Here is an 18732-nt window from a genome sequence, read left to right on the forward strand (position 1 = left end):
TCTTCTTTGTGCAATTCTTATTCTTTATTTTTATTCTTTATTCTTTATCCTTCCTTATTCTTCATTCTTTATTCTTCTTTATTCTCTATTCTTCTTTATGCTCTATTCTTCTTTATTCTTTATTCATCATTCTCTAATCTTCTTTATTCTTCGTTCAACATTCTCTATTCTTCTTTATTATTTATTTATCATTCTCCATTCTTCTTTATTCTTTATTCATCATTCTCTATTCTTTATTAATTATTCACTATTCAACCACTCAACATAGTTGGTTCAACATATCGTATGGTTGGGATTCATTTCATCCCATCAATTTCAGCCTTTCGATACGAAGTTTCAGCCTTTCGTAGGACACCCTTTTTGGAAATAACTGCTTTCAATTATTGTTAAAGAAGACAGGTAGATCTGCGCAGCCCTACAAGCAGAACATGACTGTACTAAACTTACTTGTAAGGTCTCTCCTGAGTATGCACGCGTGAGTGTTTCTTGAGATCACTCAACGTGGTGAAGAACTTCGAGCAGAACTGTTAATCGGAAAAACATCCTAATTTAATGCAATCTTTAAAAAAATTACTTGACTTGTTACATACCGCACAGTTGAACGTTTCGCCATTGTGTAAACGTTCGTGTGCCCTCAATCGATACCGGGTGTTGAACGCCTTCTTACAGCTCGCTTCAGCGCAGATATAAGGCTTGATCTTCGTGTGAACCCGGATATGGATTTTCTGGCTATAGGAAGTCAGAAAGGCCTTCGAACACCCATCTTCGGTACATTTGAATTTGTATTCACCTGGTAATAGAATAAAAGATCAACAGTGGTAAAAACTAAATACATTTCGGATTGGAAATACTGTGGGCAATCCTTATGATCAGACATGTAAAAAGAGAGAATAAGATCAACGTAATTTAATTCAAATAAAAATAAAGAATCACAAACTAACCTCTATGAGTTTTCATGTGAGTCCGTAGATTCCCAACCGTACTGTAGCTGCGATTGCAACTGCCATAGTTGCATCGATATCGTGCCAGCACTTGATTGTCAGGTCCCTGAAACGAAAACCCTTTGTAGTTTACCGCACGTGAATAGACCCTTTATCCTCAGTAAAATATCTGCTATTTTTGTGCTACATTGAATATGTCTACTAGTCGAACAATATGAAGGAAGTTCATCTACGAAAGGGGTTTACAATATGATTATGTGGGTGTGGGGTGGGTGGGTGTGAACACTTCTGTTTTCTTTAATTATCAATTTCAAACTAAGATTTTCCTACTGGTTCCTAGCCTTTTCCTAAGTCGGGTTAAACGTATCCCTGCATTCTGCTATGTGGGTGGGTGTGGCACTACAGAACAGAAAGAAGGTGTGGCAAACTAAATAGTCTCGTACTATGGTTTCTCTGTTTTGGTCACTCTCACGATCTAATACAATCTAGTATTTTACATTTGTGTGTACCTCGATTGTGATAGTAGCATGCGATGACTCTCCTTCTTCGTTCAGAATATTGTTTTCATAATTACTACATTTTGAATGGAATAAGAAAAATATAAATTGGAAAACGGAGTGTTTTTGAATCAATTTTGTTTGAAACAAAGGAAGCAAAACGAAAAGGGAAACAGCGTCTGCTAACGAGCGATAAGGAAGTATTTTAGCCGAAGGAAAAACGTCTATCAAAGAGCAGATAATTTAAAGGTCACAAAGCTCTACATTGGCATTTATTACTCACTAAGAAGGTGTTTTAGGAAGGAAGATGCTGCAACCTTAGATAGAGAAATTAAGGATTAATTTTCAAAGCCAGGAAAATGTTATTGAAAGGGCCAGACAACTACAATCATAATGGTTTCGCGAAATGAAATACGTAGCCTGCGCCATTCCTCCGCCCATGAGTTAGTGTCGAACGCGACAGAAAGATTCACGTTGGATATCATTCCCAAAATACAATCCAATATACCTATATTTATATTCTGTTCTCCACCGTTATATATTCTTTTCGTCACATGTTTGGAGGTTTTATAGCGGTTCTATTTAATAGGGGAGAAATAAGTTGAAACGCACCGAAATCTAATAATGTTGTCAATTGTTTATTAATTGATAAAAACTAATATAATAAATAATAGTCCTGTTTATAAAATCATTCCTGCCTAAAATATCAGAATTGAGGAAGTTGTGATACTTCAAAAATAGGATATTTCAGATATGAGAACATGTAAAAGCTGGCCACATTCCCTTACAAAAATAATCTTTATATATAAATGAAATGGTCTGTGTTCGTATCCGCAGAACTTAAAAAGGCTAACTAGATTTTATTCACCCCTTGAACAAATAGTTATAGTTTTCGACGTGTTTGTATGATATGTATGATAGGTATTTCCTTATGCGAAAATCACGAGTACAGTTGAGTAAATCGTAAAAAAAACTAAGATGAGATTCGTTTTTTTCCTGGGCAGTCCACAACGCACATTATCGCCTACTATGCAGGACAACGTCTGCCGGGTCTACTGGTGACAAATAGGGGCAGTAGGGGCAATATGAACATACGGGGCAATTTTGAGCTTATTGACAAGTTTTATCAAGTAAAAGTTATATGATCTTCAAGAGGATGCTCCACATATGCATCAACGTGAAAACCGCATTAAAATTCAATTCAAACATGGAAATATACTTGAAAATGTAAATTTTCACTGCATAGGCAAAATTATTATAAGATTTCAAGTTTATAAATAAGGTTTTGACACAAAACTGATGAAAATACAGGTCAAAAATACACCACAATCAAAAGATATATCATAATTGAATATTGTGCTCACATGTTTATTGTTTATATTGATACAAATCTGAATTTATCATAAAACTTTTTTTTCCCAAAAGCCAAAACCAGTCTCTATGGGGCAATATGGGCATACCTGCATAGAACAAGATATCTGACCTTAAAATGCGAACAAGTTCAAATTTCAGTATTCAAATACAAGAATATTATCATATAGGGAAAATGACGGCTTTGGCAGGTTTTGTTCTATTATTGGCAGGGGGTTTTTTATGACTGACTAGGCTCAAATTTGGCCTTAACATTCTTTGCATATCAAAGAATATTGTGGCCAAATTTCATAAAATTCGGTCGACAAAAACCCCCCTGCCAATAATAGAACAAAACCTGCCAAAGCCGTCTTTCCCCCTATGTAAGATTCATTACGGAAAAATTACAACAGCGCATTACTGCGATCGAAACAGAAAAATGACCATTGACAGGGCTGGTAGCGATCATTGCTGCTTAAAATAGTGACTTTAGTGACCAACACTGGCGAAAAAAGGGACCAAATAGTGACTTTCAGCTGCAGAAAAAGTGACCAAATAGTGACTTTTAATTTCATTTGCAGTGACAAAATGGACTTTATTTGAAGTTAATAAGGCCGATAAAAATAATTTTCAAAAATTATGTCTCCCCCTAATATCTTTTGGTCGAAAATTTCAATTTGAAGGGGCAATAAATTCCAAAAAAAAAAGGATTGCCAAAACATTATTCAACAAATCCGATGAAAAGGAAATTGTGTGCTTATTTAATGGAATGTCTTCACTTTTCATGCACCATTTAATTCCATTACTTTGCAATCTTTACTAGTATACGTATTTCGACCTCAACAGTAAAGACGTCTTTAGTCTCTCAAGCCGAGTCAAGTATGAGACACTGATCAAAGTTTACAAAGTGATGGAAATAAATGGAATAGTTCGTCTTATGACAAGTGAAATCTAATAAGTTTGTTTTATTTGATTCTGTTTTATTTTTTTATTTTCCACCCCCTTCACCACTGGAAAAGCACAACTTTGAGGCAAGTCATACAGAATAATGTGCAATAATGTTTATTATGGGTTCGAACTTATTCGGAAAATCTTCGCTTGTGTGTAAAAATAGCTCTTTTTTTATTACAGAAATTTATATAATTAATTTTTAGACATAGATTTAATTCGACTCACATAGTTTATTAATCTGAAACCCAAGAATAATTTCAAAACCTAATGAATTTTTTCAGAACTTCAAAAAGCATAAACAAGAAGTTCGAGCTACCAACCAACAAATCCACGATTTTTCTCGATGGAATATCCAAATAATCCACATTTTTAAACATTTTTTCTCATTCCACAACGATGCTCACGAAACATATTTAAAATAGTTAAAAATAGTGACTTTTTTCGAGAAAAAGTGACTTTAGTGACTTGAGGTCAAAAAAAGAGACTTTTTAGTGACTGACTCGAAAAAAGTGACCAAGTCACTAAAAAGTGACCCGCTACCAGGCCTGCATTGACCAATTGAAATGTGGCTGTTCAAACGATGAAGAGTGGCAAATCAGTTCAGATCGCTGTTGTGCAGTTTTTTCATTTTATTTGGTATGGAATACTCACAACTGTTGTAGGAATATCATATTCTTCCATATTACGATACTTCTTTCGCCTAAATAAAGGTTTTGGAAGGGTGGCCCGTACTGCCCCAAATGGTGGCTCATATTGCCCCGTATAGTCGGGAACACACATTGAAATCAATACATTTTCAAAAGTGCATTCCAACAATTTCCAAACGCATTTTTCGTCATTCATCGACGTAATATGAAAGGTAACATTCTCTAGTATAAGTCAACTACATTTGAACGATGCTTTTTTGAGCTTTTCAGCGCTTTTCGGAACGATTTCCTTAGGTGGCCCATATTGCCCCGATCACCCCTAGTTTTTTTTATGGCAACACCATTCAACAACGAGTGTCGTTTGCTGGTGACACCGAACATGCAGTTTTCATGTCAAGTAGGTACAACAGCGATACGCGCTATGCCATATTACGGTGGGAAGTGACATCAAAACTTCTCCTAGGTGTTTGTAACCTAACATTCACGGCACTGTAATGACCGATATATGGAATCCAAACATTGGATATCGAAACAAATATATCGGTATTCCGATAAATCGGGAATATTGGATCGCCTCTAATCAGAATTACAGGGCTGTTATAAACTAGTAAAATTTAAATCCGCGAAAATCGCGACTTATAAAATTAAATCCGCGACTGTGAAAACAAAACCACGACATATAAAAAAAATGTTTTTTTTTTTGTTGTTGATTGAGCATTGCATTACTTACATCAGGGCTGCCCAACGTACGGCCTGCGGGCCGGCTGAGGCCCTATGCTCCATTTTCTATGGCCCACGCGTCGTGGCAAAAAAATATTTAATAACCGGCCCGAAGCTTCTCTTTATGGCTCAAGAAGCTTCCTTTTTCAGTTTATTACTAAATATTGTAGGATATTATTGGTTAAAAAAAAAGTCTGTTCATGGAGTCGTTTACTTTTTTTGTACCCCGATAATTCCTTTTATTTAATGTGACCAGCAAGCGTCCTGCAAAACGCGGGATGCCTATCTGGATTGCGTCACAGGCTCGAAAATAAATATTCCAACAGTGCATTTCGCATAGATTTTGGCTGTATAAATTGAAAAATGCAGAGTCCTGCGAAACGAAGTATGTCTGGTCACATTACTTTTATTTGAATTTGAAACAAAAATGCAGGGATTGAACTTATCATTTCATTATCATTTAGTATTCAGCAAATAAATCATTCCGAAAAGTTTTGAATGGCGGACTTCTAGCGCTATTTCCCTTCTACAACTTTGTCTAAGGGTACATTGCTCTATGTCTAATATTTACATAGTTAAACGCTAGTATCACTTAATATACTAAATGATAATAAGTGTTATTATCATTTAGTATGTTAAATGATACTAGCGTCTCACGCTGTAAATATTAGACATAGAGCAATGCACCCTTAGACAAAATTGTAGAGGGGAAATAGCGCTAGAAGTCCGCCATACAACACTTTTCGGAATTCCGCCTCTGGAATGAGTTATTTGCTGAATACTAAATGATAATGAAATGATAAGTTCAATCCCTGCAAAATGATATTTTACGTACCGTCGTCGAGGGTGACAATGGGTCAAATGGGGGTGAGAATGGTTCACTGTTTCAACTACTTAGAATGCTTGTAGAACAGATTAAATGTATCTGAGGGCAAGAAGACTAAAATATAAGAGACCTTTTTGAACGAAGCGATGACCCATTCTCACCCCCCAGACCCATTAACACCCCCAATGGCGGTATTTTGAAGTGACTGCATTCATTGGGTGCCCCGAGTGAAACGAACGCTTGATATGGAACATCGCGTTTTCACGATGAACAATGGAGAGCCGGTTTGGTTAATTTGTGTTGCTGTGTTGAAGGAATACGTTCTGAAACTATATTACGAAGCCAGCCACTAAACCAGGAAAAAATCAATTGTTGAAATAGCTTCACATGTAAGATGCTTGGGGCCCTCCTTAGCCGTGTGGTAAGACGCGCGGCTACAAAGCAAGACCATGCTGAGGGTGGCTGGGTTCGATTCCCGGTGCCGGTCTAGACAATTTTCGGATTGGAAATTGTCTCAACTTCCCTGGGCATAAAGTATCATCGTGCTAGCCTCACGATATACGAATGCAAAAATGGTAACCTGGCTTAGAAACCTCGCAGTTAATAACTGTGGAAGTGCTTAATGAACACTAAGCTGCGAGGCGGCTCTGTCCCAGTGTGTGGATGTAATGCCAATAAGAAGAAGAAGATGTAAGATGCTCATTTAATATAAATTTTATTCATTGATTCGAAGAGAGGTGCATCCACTTTCCAAGTCGTGGGTAGGACACATGTCGTCGAAAAATGTCGATTTGTCCAACAGTTCTGGTGATGGAAATCGATGTACGTTTTACATATAATCAATTGTATACAAAAAAAATTTAGATTTCATACAAAACAATACATAATCTTCACATAATTTGTTAAAAGTTCATCGATTTTCAGAACAATTATTACTTTTTCAATAATCAAGATTGTAACACAGACAAACAGACATAACACATTGAACATTTACTCATCAAATTCATCGTCCTACAAACATTAACGACATCTGTTGTTTTGACTTAGTTGGGCAAATCACGAATCAGATGGCGTTAGAGGGCAAACGTCACACTCGAGCAAATCCGATGCGCGCGTCACTTGTGACCGATTGGCCAACTAATATTTTTTTAAATTACCCAGTAAATCAGTGAACGATGAGAATTTCATAAGTGTTTTGTCTGTTTGTCTGTGATTGTACATTTCGTAATTGCTAGTTGCTCCTTAATTAAAAAAAATGAACAATGTAGGATAAGGAGAGTAAAATTAATTCGACAATCTTTGCAACAAGACGGATGGTAATGTACAGGAAGTCGACTCTATATTTCATTTTACGACGGTACTACAAGAATTAGCATAGCTTGATAGGCTGTGCACATCGTAGTTGCTAGTTGTGAAACAAAATTCAATAGTAGGTCGAGAAACAACAAATATGCACAACTCACCAATTCATTTGGGACAAGAAAGCTATTTTCACTGTACATGCTCTGCAGTTTCTATTATTCAAGACCAATAACGATGCCGCCACGTCCTCAAAGTCATTTAGCATAAGGGAAGGAAAATTAGTTCAGCACTCATTGAAACGAAAGACTGAGAAATCCTCTGTATCTCCATGAGCGCACTAGAAAGGAAAAGTATGTTAGTTGGGACCAGAGCAAAGTGCAACACAAGCGCATGGTAATCGATAGCACATTCGTTCACGTTTTTTTACGCGTTTTTTATGCGGAATTATTGCCCGTTCCATCAATTTTTAGACTCTGGCGCAACTTCGTTTTGCTTCGAATTTTTAGCGTGCACACCAATACATTCAAACTATCTTCGTAATTGTCTTTTTGTTGTTGTTATTTATCGAACACACATGTTTTTGTTTACTCAAATAAACAATAAACAGTGTCAATTCATTTGTGTGTGTGACACGCGAAAAATATTCACGCAAATAATTTTCGCGCAGGGGCCTAATAAGGCGGAATCTGCGCTATACCAAAAAAAAAAATTGTTATAAATATTGTCTGATTTATCATGTATATGAAATTAAAGATTTTTAAATTTTGTTTATTCCTCAGAAATTTTTAGAAATTTCTACTAAACGTAACTCATCCCAACAAATATTGTTGGCGCGCAGAGCGCTTATATAGCCAAAAATAGACTTTTTCAGCTGAAAAACTAGCTTATTCAGCAAAAATTTTTGGGATTCACTACCAGAACATCGTATTATCCTCAAATAATCTTTATGGGAGTTCAGAACCCCTTGTCGGACCAGATTTCATGCGGGCATAAGGATGTTTGTGAACTCTTAGATTTCAATAAGTCCTTTCAAATTTCTACAAAACTTTTTCCCATGGACTTCTAATAATCCATTTTCCTCTTTATTGATGTGAGTTTTGACTTTGAATGTTAGCACTTTACTTGACAAAAAGTGAAGAACTGACTATCAAAGTTAAAACTCACATTAATCTAGACCAACATTTGAAAAGGACGTAACAGCTTAAATTTATTCCATCTGATTCTTTATCTACATATATAGCTACCCGATTTGGTTTAGTGAACGCATTACAAATTCAATATTGTTGATTCATGAAAATCTTATAGACCAATTTGAAAAGTGTATGCAGCATCAGCAGTGTTGTGCCTATAGGGTTGCCGGTTGATTTGTTTGTTCAGGGATCAGATTTCGCGTCTTTGTATATAGTGTCTTTAGTCATGCCTATCACGCAGAAAAGACTTGTTTTGTTGCCAACATTACGCGAAAGCTCCCCACTGCACTGGTGCGCCAGTGCTCTGGTAATGGCGGGGCACCAGCATTTTTGGCGTAATTGGTTCATTTATAATTTGGCGTCAGTAATAAGAACTACAATTGGAGGCGTTGATCAGTCATGCGATCAATCAGTTAAAAAATGTCAGGCATGTCAGGCGAATATTACGATTTTTTGGTAGATTTTTACCGTTTATAAATGCAATGCAATCTTCTAATTTGTTGCTTTAGAAATTCTTTGAAATGTTTTTTTCCGAAAAATTCAGATTCAAAATTTTTTTCAGGTTTTTCCTCGCATACCATCGGAAATTCCATTCCCTCGAAAATTTCTCCAGTAATTCCTTCGGAATTTCCAGCAAAAATCCTTTCTACAAATCTAAGGCAAAACTTCAGGAATTTCCGAACGAATTGCTAATGGAAGTGACAACGGAACTCCTGAAGGCACTTCCGACATTAATTTTGTTCCAGAATTTCTTCGGACATTTCTCCAAGTTTTTTTTTTTAGAAATTTACTCTTTGGGGTTTTGCAGGGTTGTTACGGAGATCCTGAAATATTTTCCGCGCCAAATCCGCGCCGACTAAAATCAAATCCGCGCCATTTCCGCGCGACGTGAAATCCATTCCGCGCCAAATCCGCGCGATCCAGATCTAAATTCTAAGCAAAAAAAAAAAGTTAAATGTCAATTTTTGTTTAACAATTTATTGAACGTCTTCTCTTCAAGTTCTTTTTTTACAATATTACTGATTTCAAATATGATTTTAAACTGCAACATATGTTTGTATCGAAATGCTAATAGGACTAATAAAACCGCAGTAAGTATTACAACCCTACTAAATGGCCTTATTCACCACTAGAAGTACTGAATCTAAGGGAACAAGAACTAAACAGTCAAAACTATTTGCATAAGCACCGCTATTTGGATTAGATTATGGCTTTGGCATGTTTTGTTCCGTTATTATCAGGGTTTTTTGTTAATAGAACTTTAAAAAATTCAGCACAAGGTACGTTGATATACAAATGAATGTTAAGGTGACTGGGGGAAGCACTACACACCGTGTTGTTTTTCCTATCTTATATCCCTTTCTAGCGTTATCACCTCGTAACTTTGGAGCGGCGTATTACGGTTTTTAGTTGTTTGATGTAACTGTAAATGTATCAGTATGTAGATAGCGAGTAAGCACGCGTCGCTGATGCTTTTTCAAAGTCATATTTGTTGTAGAAATAAAATTAAGCATTCAATGATGAAAATGATGACGGCTTAATGATTGTTCCTGCTTCCCGTATCCCCTTAAGGCCAGATTTGATCATAATTGGTTAAAGATAAACGTGGCAAATATTTAAAAAAATCTGTCAAAACCGCAATTTCTTTTGAAGTAATTAATTATGCAGCTTTGTTGTAGTTATTGACAAGACAAACTTGCGTAGATATTAAGAAATTAGACAATGAAGCTCAGTTTTTTAAACAAAACTTCTGTAAAACAAATATTTGAATTCATATCAAGAAACAAATAATACAAAATCTAAAATAGTTGCTCAAGCTCCGTTAATTTTTAAGTCAGAATCAAGCGTAAATTCCTTCAAAAATTCCAGAGGAATATTTTTAGAAATTTCAGAAGAAATTTCTTTGGAAATACGGCAGAATAATTTGCGTAAACTCCAACAGAAATTAGTCCGTCATTTCTCCTTCAATTCTTGTAACAAGCTTTTTTAAAAGTTCATGCAGAAATATGTTTGACCATTTTTACTGGAATTTATCTTTCGTGCGCAGATTCATCTCAGAAATTTCTGCGGGTCATCCTCCGGAAATTTTCATAGAAATGTTTGCTGAAATCCAACTGCCCTTGAATCTGCTGAAGTACAGAAGTCGCTCCAAATTATCTGTGGGAATTCCTCCGAGTATTCTTACAAAAATTCCCTGGGAAATTATTTTGTAATTCATTTAAGAATTTTATCATGACTTCAAGTAAACTCTCCACAAATAACCTGCGGAAAATCTTCAGAGCTTACTTGCAGAAATCCCTTCATGAATTCCTACGGAAATCGCTTTAGAAATTCTTGCTAAAATTGATTGGTGACTTCCTGCGGAAAAACTCCCGGTTCTATTTTTGAGAAATTATTAAAGAAATTTCTATGATCATCGCTATAACTCTTTTGTAAATTCAAGGCGGCATTCTTTTCAAATTTCTATAGTCATTCCTAAGGTCACCACTCCAGAGAATTCCTCCAAAATTGTTTTTATAATTTTTCGGGTTTTTAATGCTGCAGAAATCCTTTTTATGCTGTGGAAGTTTATTTGTAACGAATTTATAGAAGGATCATCATAGGGTCCTTGTGGAAACTTCTTTAGGTTTCTTCGTTTTTTGTTGGTAATCCTGTAAAATCGGAGTTAACCGAAAACATCATAAAAAACCCGCCAGAAATAACTTTTGAGAATCATTTTCTAATTTTTGATCGACTTTCTGCGGAAGAACTTATTAAAATGAGACATCTGCATTAAATCACAGAACATTTTTATGTTTTCAATTGTTGTATAAACCCTTATTCGTTCTAGATGAATGTTATAAAGGAAATATAAAATGTTCCGACATTATGAAAGAATTCTTGACTACTTTTGAAGAATGATATAATATATCATGCTGAGTGGTTCATCGTAAAAGAAACAACCAATTAGAAATTGACAAACATTTTGGAATTACAAAGAAATTGACAAGATGAAAATGAGCGTTCATGTCCTTCAATAGACAACATGGTTTGTGTGCGTCGTGCTTTAGAATGGATTAAAAATGACAACAAGTGGCGTATCTCTCCTCATAACATTTGTTTTAATAATGCTTGAGAGTGTAATACAATGCCATTAAATAAGGACTTGTACGTATCCGAAAAATAATGTTAAATAACCTTGGAACGTAAATTTTTTTTCAACACCGTTGTAAAAGAAAATAAAGCCCATCTATAGATAGGCATCAAACTAATTTTCAAATAAACTTCCTTAGATTTAGCATTTTATTTATTAAATTTCCACCTAAAACTAAATCCGCGCCAAATCCGCGCGAAACCCTAAAATCGTTATGTAAATCCGCGAAAACCGCGAAATCCGCGAAAATCGCGAAATCCGCGTAGTCGTAACAACCCTGGTTTTGTCCAGAAAATTCTCTGGTAAACACTTCGGAGATAAATTCAGAATTTTTTTTGGAGATTCCTCAAGACATTCTTTTGAAAATTCAAAGAAGCAATTCTAAGAACATTTCTAAAATTTACTTTACGAATTCTTTTGAAAATTTCTTAACAGATTCTTTTAGATGTGAATATGTACATAAAGAAGAAAAAAAAGATGTACATTATGTGGAAGATTATGATTTGAAAAATGTATTGGAGGTAACTACTTTCCTTTGATGGGACTCGAACCCTCAATATTGGGTAATAAGACGTGGAAATCGAATAAAATACATTTTTCAAATCATAATCTTCCAAATAATGAACATATTTACATCAGAACATTGAATAATACCCGGCAAATAAGCAATCAACTTTAGAACAGATTTTTTTAGAAATTCCTTCCGAAAAACATTTTAAATTCTTTTGAAAATTTGTTCGGAAATACGTTAGACACTTCCTCCAGGAAATCCTTCGTAAATTCTTTTAGTAAAACCATATGAAATTTCTTCCGAAATTCCTGCAGAAACCATTCCGGAAATTTTATTGGAAGATTTTTTCCGATTTTTTAAAGAATGAAATAGGGAATACTAAAGGAACCGTCTAAGACGAATTAAGTACACAGCAAAAAAAATGTTAATATCCCATGACGTAACATTGGTCAATGTACTTAAAAAACCTATGTAATTGCCGATTTGATGTATTTTCAAGTCAATTCGATGTTTTATTACATAACTGAACGTAAAATCTAACGGAGAAAAATATTTTTTCGGCTGCACGCAAAGTACGTAACATTACCTCTAAAAATCGGTAATTTCTTTAGACAATATTCTGATAGCTGAATTATTCAAACCCATTTCCGCATTGTAAACTTCATGTAAGTTGTAACTTATTGATATAGCCACTTATATTCAACTAAAAATGACTAATTGGTAATTATTTTCTTCCGCATAATTACTGATTTTTTCAAGCCACAATAATAACATGTGTGTGTTTTGAGACGAGGATATATTTAACATCATCACTCCCCTTTTCTCCATATGTCAACGGTGCGGCACGATGGAAAATGATACGCGAACGAGACTCTACCCACTTTGTGGTGTTTCCTACCACTAATCGTGACCACCCGTTGTGTGGCCACCAAATTGTTCGGTGTAACTGTGATCTATTAATAAACAACGGATAGTAACCGAAAAAGAATAACATTTTTATTTTCGAGACATTCGGATGGCTTCGCTGGATCATCGTGTAAGAACGCGACTGTATAGACAGAGACTATGCTGGTGACGTTCGGGTACAATACCCGTTTTAGCCGTTAGAAATGCCGTCAAACGGGGTAACTTGCAACACCTTGACTTGATCCTATTCAGATGCATTTTTCAAGGCTGGCCGTTATTTTTTCCAATTCGGACATTAAGGCTATCAAACTTTAGTATGTGATAGCAAGTTATGACGTTCAGAAAATCTAAAAGCCCAAAACCTCCACAAACTGTGCATTAAAAGTTGTATGAATTGAACAACAAAATTTCAAAAAATGTAATAAACTATCCTGACTACCCGTATGGGGTAACTTTGCAACAGTGAAAATGCTTACTTCTACATAGAAAATTGCCTACTTTCCTAAGTGAAATGTTAATTAATTGCAATTTCGTTTTAGACATATTTTTGCTGTTATGTTAAATAAGCATGCTTGAAAACTGCAAAAATGTCACCGTCCGTACTATGAAAATGACTCTACTGAGAGTACTAAACTAGCAATGGTATTACGATTTCATGAGAGTGATTGGTTTTGAAACATTACCCTATTCGTATATTTTTTAGAAAAATTGGTTCAAAACCCGTAAAAAGAGCATGGGTGTGCTTATTTTTCAATAGCATGTTTTCTTATTTGTTACACGATTTTATTCTAGGACAATTGATGGAAATATTTGAAGTTTTTGTCGGTAAATTTGATCTCTTAATGTGTGTTGCAAGTTATACCACATGTGAGATAACTAGCAACAAGCTTGTTTTTCGTTCCTCCGAATCAATCTAGTCGCTATTTCGGTGAAGTTAGATCTATAACGCATTCTACGAGTCCCCATTAGGATGTAAGGTGGGGTACATATCTTTTTGACTGCTTCATTTGTAACACAATGGCTTGTTGGCTTGTGTTGCTAGAAACCCCATTTAATGGTATATGGACATTTTTTTGACTACAGCTGAGAAAAGGATGTTTTCGATCATTTGCAATCTGGGTCCGATCTTCGATCTAGTAGTTTTGTCTATAACTCATTCAAGAGACTGAATTTCAAAATGTTTTGCATGGTGGGCATGAAGTGCGAGGTTTTTCTACAACACTGCCTAATAGTTCAAAGTTAAAATTTCACTAATAACGGAATTATAACGCTAGTTGCAGAAACTTATGATGTAGCATAAGTTACTGGAACTAGCGCTTCCATTCCGTTATTAGTGGAATTAAATAATGAATTATTAGACATGTATGTAGAAAAACTTTCAAACTAGAAGTCCACCATGAAACACATTATGAAATTAGGCCCCTTGAATGAGTTATTGACAAACTTCTATATGATCTTAAATATGATCGAACACAAATTACTCTCAACCAGGGTGGCATTGCGCATCTCGATTCGAACGAAATTCTATCGAGTCGAACATGTTTGGCATTATGGCTTTCGATTCGATCTCGAAAACGACTCATCGTTCGAGTATGCTCGAGGAGGTAAAAGAATAACGAGATATTTTGGCATTATGGATGCTCGATAGCACACTGGAAAACGACTCAAGTCGAATGAAAAACACTCGTCACCTTTATAGCTTTCGAATGTTGTTCGAGAGCCATTTCTTGCTGAAAGTTTTCAATTATATTTAATATTATTTCTCTACGGGAAGAGAATAAATGTTTCGTTATTGTATTTTAAAGGAAAGAATGTCATTAGTATACCTACTTTTTTAGTTTCCAGGATGTAATCTCTAATTATTCCGAAATCCGCGTAAAAAAGACTTCAACTAAAATCGTGTTTTACCGTTTTCACGTATTTCTTGGCGTTTTCGATAAACCGCGTGAAAAGCTATGGGGAATATCTACTTGAAAATAGTTGCGTTAAATAAATAAAACGTGCAAGAGATGACCCAAGTGCATTTAAGTAAAACACATGAAAACATCAATGTAGTAATTTATTATCGAATCCTTCATTAGCATTAAATTATTTAGCTCAAAATTGGATCTGTGGCAAAAACTCGAATAAACATAAAACTTATAGTTTGTGTCGTAACAATATCTCAATTTACCAAATATATCCTATCGGCATTATGTTTAAATCGGTTGCAACTGCTCAATAAATAATATTGCTCTTTATAGTAATTGAGCACAATTTGCTTGTTTATAAATTAACTGCCAAATAATGGCGTGAAGGATGCCTTTCCAGCAGACAACATGCTACATTGCTACATGCAGATGAAATTATTTCTTATTCTCTCTGTTAACTCACATTCGCCATGCGCTGAAGGTTGTCTCTCCAGCGGGCGGCATACTAAACACGGAGACAGCTATCTCTTATTCTCTCTGTTTACATTTCGTTTGACAGAACATACTCGATTGAGCTAGTACACCACCATTCGAAATCTTGTACTGCGACTGAATGAAGTCGAACGAAATACATAATGCCGCAATTTTTTCGAAACGAATGCAAAAACGTACGAATCGAGTGATTCGATTCGAGATGCACAATGCCACCCCAAGCAGTACTGCAAAAGATCACGATCGTCATAAGACAGAGAGCACGGCGCCTTTTTTCTATATCAGGCAATGAAATGAAAGTACATATTGTGGGTCCTTTGATCAATTTTACATGAAAAGCAGACATGAAAGGATGTTGTGCTTTGTTTTAAATTATGATTTCTAAATTATTTTAATAGATATATGCAAAGAATAATGACTAGTCGATAAATTAATCATTTTCCTTCAGCCCACCGAGTTGAAAGTCCTGTCACGGAACAATTTTTTTTTTGAGGTTTTTGTAGCATGCTTTTTATCCTTCACGTTTCTAAAGAGATTGAAAGGGGCAGATACGTAAACATCTCGTGACATTTCTCATTGAAAATGAGAAATGGCAATACTGCTCTCAACTATCAAAGCGTTATGCAATTTAAATTTGCCGCGGTCGTTCGTTTTACATCGTTTTCAGATTTACTTCTGTATACATTCTTTATGCCTGTCGTATGCTAACAAAACTATTAAAAACTGTACTCGTATGGCTTTTAAATTTTGAAAAAACATGTTTTTTTTTTCTTATACATTAAGAACACCTTTTGTGAGCTGCATGTTTTTTACACTCGTAGACCATAATTTAGACGTCCAAAACCAATTTTAAAAGTTTTTTGAAATTTGAATGTGGCAGTTAGCTTATTGCTGTCAAACCCCATAGTAAAATCAGGTAATGGTAGTGAATAAGCGAAATTATAAAGTTTTTAGGAATTCATTTAAAATATCAGTATAAATTTTTTTAACGCATATGTGCTAATCATAGAAATGGAAAATTGAAATTTGAAAATATCGAGGATAAGCAATACTCACACCTGATCTTATATGAAATAAAGCGTAGATTTAAGAGAAACGCTAACGTATATGTAAAAATAGCCAGCATGAGTTTACCACCTGAAGTTTGTATGGCGAAAGACATCTAAGGCGGGTTTTCTCAACAGTAGGAACTTTTCACGAAAATTTATTTGGTACCAGTTATGTAGACTGCCGTGAATCGCATATCTGTCCCATCTTTGCTGGGTTTCCTATTCATATGGGACAAATATGCGATTCACGGCAGTCTACATAACTGGTACCAAATAAATTTTCGTGAAAAGTTCCGTGAAATTTTCGTGAAAAGAGTCTGATACTACGCCTACCAAATATTTTTTCGATTGAGATGATTATTTTCCAGATATTAAACTTTAGATGCCTTTCGCCATACTGATCTCCGAAAGTTACCTCCTAGTGTGCCGCTCAAAGTAGGCGAAACGGCCTACTTTTCCATATAAAAAATGAGCACTCAAATGAGTTGCAAAAAATCATTATGACACTCATTTCGGTACTATAATGGAAAACCAACAACGGAGCAACAATTTCATAACTATATTTTGCTCAAATAGTCTAGATTAGTGTTCAAATAGTATATCATCTGCGTAGTAAAGTATCATTGTGTTAGTCTCATGATATACGAGTGCAAAAATGGTAATAAGGCTTAGAAACCTCGCAATTGTGGCTTGTGGTAATGCTAAATGAACACTAAGCTGGGAGGCGGCAATGTCTTAGTGGGGATGTGATGACAATAAGAAGAAGGAGACATAGCGAGATATTCCTGATCAAAAATTGGCCAAAAAACTTGTATGTATACAGATAGAGAGGTTATAGATACAAAAATCGTATAGACGTTTGAAGGGTGCTGGACGCTAAGACAGGCATCGACATAAATAATATATCGCGTGTGTTGAGAGTGGACTGAAATCTTATTAAGAATGTAAGCTCTTGCAATGATTTTAGTATTAGAATGTAATAGGTAATAATTATTGAGCAATGCTGGAATATTGTCTGATTATTTTCTACATTCTCATGCAATTATTAGATATACATAAAGCACTTCTTGTTATATACATGATGAATTCATTTAACAATAAAAAGTATCGTTAATAAAGCCAAAAAACTGGTTTTGCTACATCAAGATTGTTATTATATAGATAAATCGTCACAAAAGGCTTACGAATGATAATACAATTTACGGACCCTTTTATCAGTGCAATTTTAGATCACGCATAATTTTAATGTAAGCATTTATCATTCAAAACACAATAAGCGATTACGATCATTGATTCAGGTGTCTAATGACTCCACGGTTTAAAAATACATTGCAGATTTCAACACTAATGCTTTAATTAAACATCTTGCCCCTACATAGTCGAAAAGATTTAAAATTGGATACAGAATATAACTATGGATAGATCGTCACAGCCAGTGAATGGTAATAGATTTAGTGTCTCAGTCGTGGGTGGAGGACGGCAAATTAATTTATGGCACTAGGTAAAGGTAACACATTATGATGGTCCAAATCATCTCGGAACAAAAATGCATAGTAGTAGTAAATCGGGGAAAGAAATCTATATCTACAGCCAGTCGCGCAAGGAATACACGCAAATAGGAAAGAGATAGAACACGAAAGATAGCAGCGCGCGCAGGTCAGAGAAATTAAATAAAAATAAAAAAACTAGTAAAAGGAGAGCGCAAAAATAAAAACAGGAAAAGAAGAAAAATCTCTTCATAAGTACCCTCCGTCCTCCTGATCATCAATTTTTAAAAATTCAACCAGAATACTATTTTCACTACTGTTGTTGTTTGTGCCGCTTCCACTTCCGCTATTTAGTTGTTCTTGATTATCTTTGCGACGTGACTCCGTCGCTGCGCCGCCAAACTCTCTTCCTCCTCCAGACGGAATCAGATCTAGCGAGCCGAATTGGGGATTTTCCTCTGCCAGGCTTTGGAAGTACTGCGGCACTTGTTGCTGGATTGCCTGTTCAAAGGCATCTATATCGAACGTATTATCGTTGATACAGTCCTGCAGTGTGATCTGATAGCTCATGCTTCTTCTTGTAGTCTAGGACTAGCCCAGATAAGGCACTATTTGAACGTAATTGGTCACTTTTTCACAACCAGCACAAAAATATCGTCATATTTTCACCTTTCTAGATGACCGAACCGAACCACACTATAGTGACTTATTCTTTATTCTTCGCTTTCGGTTCACATCGACATCTGCGAGATTCCCTTTTCCCACTGGCCACTGACAGCTGATCATGAGTGAGGTTTAGCTCAGGAAGACTGTTGTACCG

The 18732-nt window shown here is 35.5% G+C and overlaps 1 protein-coding gene across 2 annotated transcripts in view; it reads right to left on the reverse strand.

Moving 5' to 3' along the window:
• The window catches only part of LOC134218461 (zinc finger protein ZXDC), a 51244-nt gene that overhangs the window by 4603 nt on the left and 27909 nt on the right, over nt 1-18732 (reverse strand). Inside the window, exons 1-5 of one of the 2 annotated variants that reach the window (XM_062697469.1) lie at nt 18172-18630; nt 1451-1514; nt 942-1047; nt 591-790; nt 448-524 (exon numbers count right to left, since the gene is read on the reverse strand). In XM_062697469.1, the coding sequence (XP_062553453.1) occupies nt 448-524; nt 591-790; nt 942-1047; nt 1451-1514; nt 18172-18482 (758 nt within the window). In that variant the 5' untranslated portion in view covers nt 18483-18630. Of the gene's footprint in view, nt 1-447; nt 525-590; nt 791-941; nt 1048-1450; nt 1515-18171; nt 18631-18732 lie in introns of those variants that run through there. The other variant, XM_062697470.1, reaches the window with a different exon arrangement.

Source organism: Armigeres subalbatus, chromosome 2 (genome assembly GCF_024139115.2).
Source record: "Armigeres subalbatus isolate Guangzhou_Male chromosome 2, GZ_Asu_2, whole genome shotgun sequence".
NCBI lineage: Eukaryota > Metazoa > Arthropoda > Insecta > Diptera > Culicidae > Armigeres > Armigeres subalbatus.